At 47.2% G+C, this 6,439-nt stretch overlaps 1 protein-coding gene across 6 annotated transcripts in view; it reads right to left on the bottom strand.

Annotated features, from left to right (window-relative positions):
- Positions 1-3,507: 3,507 nt before the first annotated feature.
- Positions 3,508-6,439, bottom strand: part of LOC110532858 (dachshund homolog 2) — a 64,348-nt gene continuing 61,416 nt past the window's right edge. For 3 of the 6 annotated variants that reach the window (XM_090213342.1, XM_036958345.2, XM_036958344.2), the window contains 3 exons: positions 5,664-5,831; positions 4,486-4,553; positions 3,508-4,259 (listed from right to left, as the gene is read on the bottom strand). In XM_090213342.1, coding sequence (XP_090069468.1) covers positions 4,531-4,553; positions 5,664-5,831 — 191 coding nt within the window. In that variant the 3' untranslated portion in view covers positions 3,508-4,259; positions 4,486-4,530. Of the gene's footprint in view, positions 4,260-4,485; positions 4,554-5,557; positions 5,832-6,439 lie in introns of those variants that run through there. The other 3 variants (XM_036958346.2, XM_036958343.2, XM_036958342.2) reach the window with 1 other exon arrangement.

Genomic DNA, 6,439 nt, shown 5'->3' on the forward strand with positions numbered 1-6,439 from the left:
TGTACCGGTACCCCCTGTATATAGCCTCCACATTGACTCTGTACCGGTACCCCCTGTATATAGCCTCCACATTGACTCTGTACCGGTACCCCCTGTATATAGCCTCCACATTGACTCTGTACCGGTACATCCTGTATATAGTCTCCACATTGACTCTGTACCGTAACACCCTGTATATAGCCTCCACATTAACTCTGTACCGGTACCCCCTGTATATAGCCTCCACATTGACTCTGTACCGTAATACCCTGTATATAGCCTCCACATTGACTCTGTACCGGTACATCCTGTATATAGCCTCCACATTGACTCTGTACCGTAATACCCTGTATATAGCCTCCACATTGACTCTGTACCGTAACACCCTGTATATAGCCTCCACATTGACTCTGTACCGGTACCCCCTGTAAATAGCCTCCACATTGACTCTGTACCGGTACCCCCTGTATATAGCCTCCACATTGACTCTGTACCGTAATACCCTGTATATAGCCTCCACATTGACTCTGTACCGGTACCCCCTGTATATAGCCTCCACATTGACTCTGTACCGTAACACCCTGTATATAGCCTCCACATTGACTCTGTACCGGTACCCCCTGTATATAGCCTCCACATTGACTCTGTACCGGTACATCCTGTATATAGCCTCCACATTGACTCTGTACCGTAATACCCTGTATATAGCCTCCACATTGACTCTGTACCGGTACATCCTGTATATAGCCTCCACATTGACTCTGTACCGTAATACCCTGTATATAGCCTCCACATTGACTCTGTACCGGTACATCCTGTATATAGCCTCCACATTGACTCTGTACCGGTACCCCCTGTATATAGCCTCCACATTGACTCTGTACCGGTACCCCCTGTATATAGCCTCCACATTGACTCTGTACCGGTATCCCCTGTATATAGCCTCCACATTGACTCTGTACCGGTACATCCTGTATATAGCCTCCACATTGACTCTGTACCGTAATACCCTGTATATAGCCTCCACATTGACTCTGTACCGGTACCCCCTGTATATAGCCTCCACATTGACTCTGTACCGGTACATCCTGTATATAGCCTCCACATTGACTCTGTACCGTAACACCCTGTATATAGCCTCCACATTGACTCTGTACCGGTACCCCCTGTAAATAGCCTCCACATTGACTCTGTACCGGTACCCCCTGTATATAGCCTCCACATTGACTCTGTACCGTAATACCCTGTATATAGCCTCCACATTGACTCTGTACCGGTACCCCCTGTATATAGCCTCCACATTGACTCTGTACCGGTACCCCCTGTAAATAGCCTCCACATTGACTCTGTACCGGTACATCCTGTATATAGCCTCCACATTGACTCTGTACCGTAATACCCTGTATAAAGCCTCCACATTGACTCTGTACCGGTACATCCTGTATATAGCCTCCACATTGACTCTGTACCGTAATACCCTGTATATAGCCTCCACATTGACTCTGTACCGGTACATCCTGTATATATCCTCCACATTGACTCTGTACCGGTACCCCCTGTATATAGCCTCCACATTGACTCTGTACCGGTACCCCCTGTATATAGCCTCCACATTGACTCTGTACCGGTACCCCCTGTATATAGCCTCCACATTGACTCTGTACCGGTACATCCTGTATAAAGCCTCCACATTGACTCTGTACCGTAATACCCTGTATATAGCCTCCACATTGACTCTGTACCGTTACACCCTGTATATAGCCTCCACATTGACTCTGTACCGGTACATCCTGTATATAGCCTCCACATTGACTCTGTACCGTAATACCCTGTATATAGCCTCCACATTGACTCTGTACCGTAACACCCTGTATATAGCCTCCACATTGACTCTGTACCGGTACCCGCTGTATATAGCCTCCACATTAACTCTGTACCGTAACACCCTGTATATAACCTCCACATTGACTCTGTACCGTAACACCCTGTATATAGCCTCCACATTGACTCTGTACCGGTACCCCCTGTATATAGCCTCCACATTGACTCTGTACCGTAATACCCTGTATATAGCCTCCACATTAACTCTGTACCGTAATACCCTGTATATAGCCTCCACATTGACTCTGTACCGGTGCCCCCTGTATATAGCCTCCACATTGACTCTGTACCGGTACCCCCTGTATATAGCCTCCACATTGACTCTGTACCGGTACCCCCTGTATATAGCCTCCACATTGACTCTGTACCGGTACCCCCTGTATATAGCCTCCACATTGACTCTGTATCGGTACCCCCTGTATATAGCCTCCACATTGACTCTGTACCGTAATACCCTGTATATAGCCTCCACATTAACTCTGTACCGTAATACCCTGTATATAGCCTCCACATTGACTCTGTACCGGTGCCCCCTGTATATAGCCTCCACATTGACTCTGTACCGGTACCCCCTGTATATAGCCTCCACATTGACTCTGTACCGGTACCCCCTGTATATAGCCTCCACATTGACTCTGTACCGGTACCCCCTGTATATAGCCTCCACATTGACTCTGTACCGGTACCCCCTGTATATAGCCTCCACATTGACTCTGTACCGGTACCCCCTGTATATAGCCTCCACATTGACTCTGCACCGGTACCCGCTGTATTGGTTAAGGGCTTGTTAGTAAGCATTTCAAGGTAAGGTACAACACCTGTTGTATTTGGTGCATGTGAATAATAAAGTTTAATTTGAATAAAGAATAGAAACAGGACATGAAATGCACTGTGTATTTATTCAGCTCGTCTCTTCATTGAATTCTGTGAACACTGATATTCTGTATTATTGGAAAACTACGTGAGGACAAGAGGAAAGAGAACGATTGGAGCAGGTGAGAAGAGAGAGAGAAGCAGGTGAGAAGAGAGAGAAGCAGGTGAGAAGATACAGAGAAGCAGGTGTGTTATGTCACCACCTGTTTACTCTCCATCCCGTCAGAGAAGTGAGTGACAGAACGACAGAATAAACAAGAGAAGAATGGAGGGATGAGAGAGGAAATGTGTGTGTGCGTGTGTGTAACTGTGTGTGTGTGTTTGTACGACAGTGTGTGATTGTGTAACAGTGTGTGTGTGTTTGTGTAACAGTGTGTGTGTGTGTGTAACAGTGTGTGTGTAACAGTGTGTGTGTGTTTGTACGACAGTGTGTGTGTGTGAGTGTAACAGTGTGTACGACAGTGTGTGTGTGTTTGTACGACTGTGTGTGTGTGTGTGTGTAACAGTGTGTGTGTGTGTAACAGTGTGTGTGTGTGTGTGTGTGTGTGTGTAACAGTGTGTGTGTGTGTAACAGTGTGTGTGTGTGTAACAGTGTGTGTGTGTGTGTAACAGTGTGTGTGTGTGTGTAACAGTGTGTGTGTGTGTGTGTGCGTGTAACAGTGTGTGTGTGTGTGTGTGTGTGTGTGTGTAACAGTGTGTGTGTGTGTGTGTGTGTGTGTGTGTGTGTGTGTGTAACAGTGTGTGTGTGTGTAAAGAAGGCGAGAGAATAAAGTCTGGTATTATAATAATGTATTTGTCGTCAGGTCTCCATACAGTCAAAGAGTAAAACCACTCAAGAGTCTCAAATGGCATCCTACTCCCTACTAGTCACAAACACTATTTACAAGTAGAAGGACCCTTTTCTCCCTGACCGGCGAGTTTATTCAACATGTTGGCGAGACCAAAGTAGAGACGAAAAGGCTTCCGTTTGAGACGGACTGCTAGTTATCCACAGGGCTTTTCCTTCATCGTCCTCAATTCAGTCTCTCGACCGTGATACAATTAAAGGTAAACAAACTAAACAAACAAAAACAACAACACAACAGTCCTCACTCTAATAGGTCAAGGGGTTAGAGTTCGGGGGGGGTCAGGAACAGAATGGTGGACTAATGTAAGGACCTAAATCAATATTTCCCCACAAAACACTTCTGGAGGGGAAGAGCGAAAGAGAGAGAGATAGAAATAGACATATGTAAAGTTGAAGCGATGAAACAACAACATTCCTCTCTTCTCATCAGTCCAAGTTTCAGAAGGAACGAACGAACAGAACACTGATGTCTCACTGATCCAAAATATATATATATATATATTTTTTTTACTCTCCTCTAATTGGTTAATCCGTTTATTTCTGAGGTTGTACGATAGTCAGTCATCGGGGATGAGAAAGGGGGCTGTCCAGGAAGTCCACTGTCTAGGTCGTCGTGGCAACGGGCTGGTGTTTTCCCGTGACGGGGTCGGGGTGAGGTCATCAGAACTGACGGTTGGATCTTGGGAATCGTAGGACGGAAGAGTGAGAAAGAGAGAAATATTGGAATAAAATAGTCTTCAGAGTAACAGATTTCATTTACAGCTACTATAAAAAATACAGCCCATTACAAATATAATACTTACTCCATTCATGAAAAACATTCCACTCTTCTTCCCTGTCCAAGATGTTACCATCATATTAAATATATCTCGGGGATCATTAACATATTTAACAGTGTTCCATACCTTGACCAATCGGAGTGTCTTGTCCTGGTTTCCACTCAGTTCTGGTTAATCTTCGGGTACAACTAAATCTGTGGTCAAGAAGGACCCTCATTAGACTGAATACACGTCGACAATGCATTCACTGTGATCACATGGTTAAACACCTGGTTACACAGCTGGTTACACACCTGGTTAAACACCTGGTTACACAGCTGGTTACACACCTGGTTAAACACCTGGTTACACACCTGGTTACACACCTGGTTAAACACCTGGTTACACACCTGGTTAAACACCTGGTTACACACCTGGTTACACACCTGGTTAAACACCTGGTTACACACCTGGTTAAACACCTGGTTACACACCTGGTTAAACACCTGGTTACACACCTGGTTACACACCTGGTTAAACACCTGGTTACACACCTGGTTACACACCTGGTTAAACACCTGGTTACACACCTGGTTAAACACCTGGTTACACACCTGGTTACACACCTGGTTAAACACCTGGCTAATCAGCTGGTTACACACCTGGTTAAACACCTGGTTAAACACCTGGTTAAGCAGCTGGTTACACACCTGGTTACACATCTGGTTAATCAGCTGGTTACACACCTGGTTAAACACCTGGTTAAGCAGCTGGTTAAACACCTGGTTACACACCTGGTTAAACATCTGGTTACACACCTGGCCACAAACCTGGCCACACACCTGGCTAATCAGCTGGTTACACACCTGGTTACACATCTGGTTAATCAGCTGGTTACACACCTGGTTAAACACCTGGTTAAACAGCTGGTTACACACCTGGTTAAACACCTGGTTACACACCTTGCCACATAGCTGGTTTAACACCTGGTTAAACATCTGGTTACACACCTGGTTACACACCTTGCCACATAGCTGGTTAAACACCTGGTTAAACACATGGTTACACACCTTGCCACATAGCTGGTTACACACCTGGCCACATAGCTGGTTACACACCTGGCCACATAGCTGGTTACACACCTGGTTACACACCTGGCCACATAGCTGGTTACACACCTGGTTACACACCTGGTTACACACCTGGCCACATTGCTGGTTACACAGCTGGTTACACAGCTGGTTACACACCTGAGATATGTATAATACCATTCTAACACATGTGGACATCACCAGGATAAGAGGAATAGGAAGGAGGAGTCTCACCGTTGCTGCCGGTGTGTAGCGTGTCGGGAGGAGAGGGGGAGGAAAACAAGGAGGAGGAGTGTTTGAGAGAATGCTCCAACGTCTCCCTCCGTTTGGACTCAAACTCCAACGCTTCCTGAAGCTTCCTCTTGGCTTTCTTCTCTTTCTTTAAGCGCTTCTGAATGGAGGCTGAGAGAGGGGGATGAGGGAGAGAGAGAGGGATGAGGGAGAGAGAGAGGGGGATGAGGGAGAGAGAGAGAGGGATGAGGGAGAGAGAGAGAGAGGGGGATGAGGGAGAGAGAGGGATGAGGGAGAGAGAGAGAGAGGGGGATGAGGGAGAGAGAGAGGGATGAGGGAGAGAGAGAGAGAGGGGGATGAGGGAGAGAGAGAGGGATGAGGGCGAGAGAGAGAGAGGGATGAGGGAGAGAGAGAGAGAGGGGGATGAGGGAGAGAGAGAGGGATGAGGGAGAGAGAGAGAGAGGGATGAGGGAGAGAGAGAGGGATGAGGGAGAGAGAGAGAGAGAGGGATGAGGGAGAGAGAGAGAGAGAGAGGGGGATGAGGGAGAGAGAGAGGGATGAGGAAGAGAGAGAGGGATGAGGGAGAGAGAGAGAGGGGGGGATGAGGGAGAGATAGAGAGAGGGGGATGCGGGAGAGAGAGAGAGGGGCATGAGGGAGAGAGAGAGAGAGGGGCATGAGGGAGGGAGAGAGAGAGGGGGATGAGGGAGAGAGAGAGAGGGGGATGAGGGAGAGAGAGAGAGAGGGGATGAGGGAGAGAGAGAGAGAGAGAGAGAGAGGG

This window comes from Oncorhynchus mykiss, chromosome 21 (assembly GCF_057628025.1).
Source record: "Oncorhynchus mykiss isolate SJ-2025 chromosome 21, ASM5762802v1, whole genome shotgun sequence".
Classification (NCBI taxonomy): domain Eukaryota; kingdom Metazoa; phylum Chordata; class Actinopteri; order Salmoniformes; family Salmonidae; genus Oncorhynchus; species Oncorhynchus mykiss.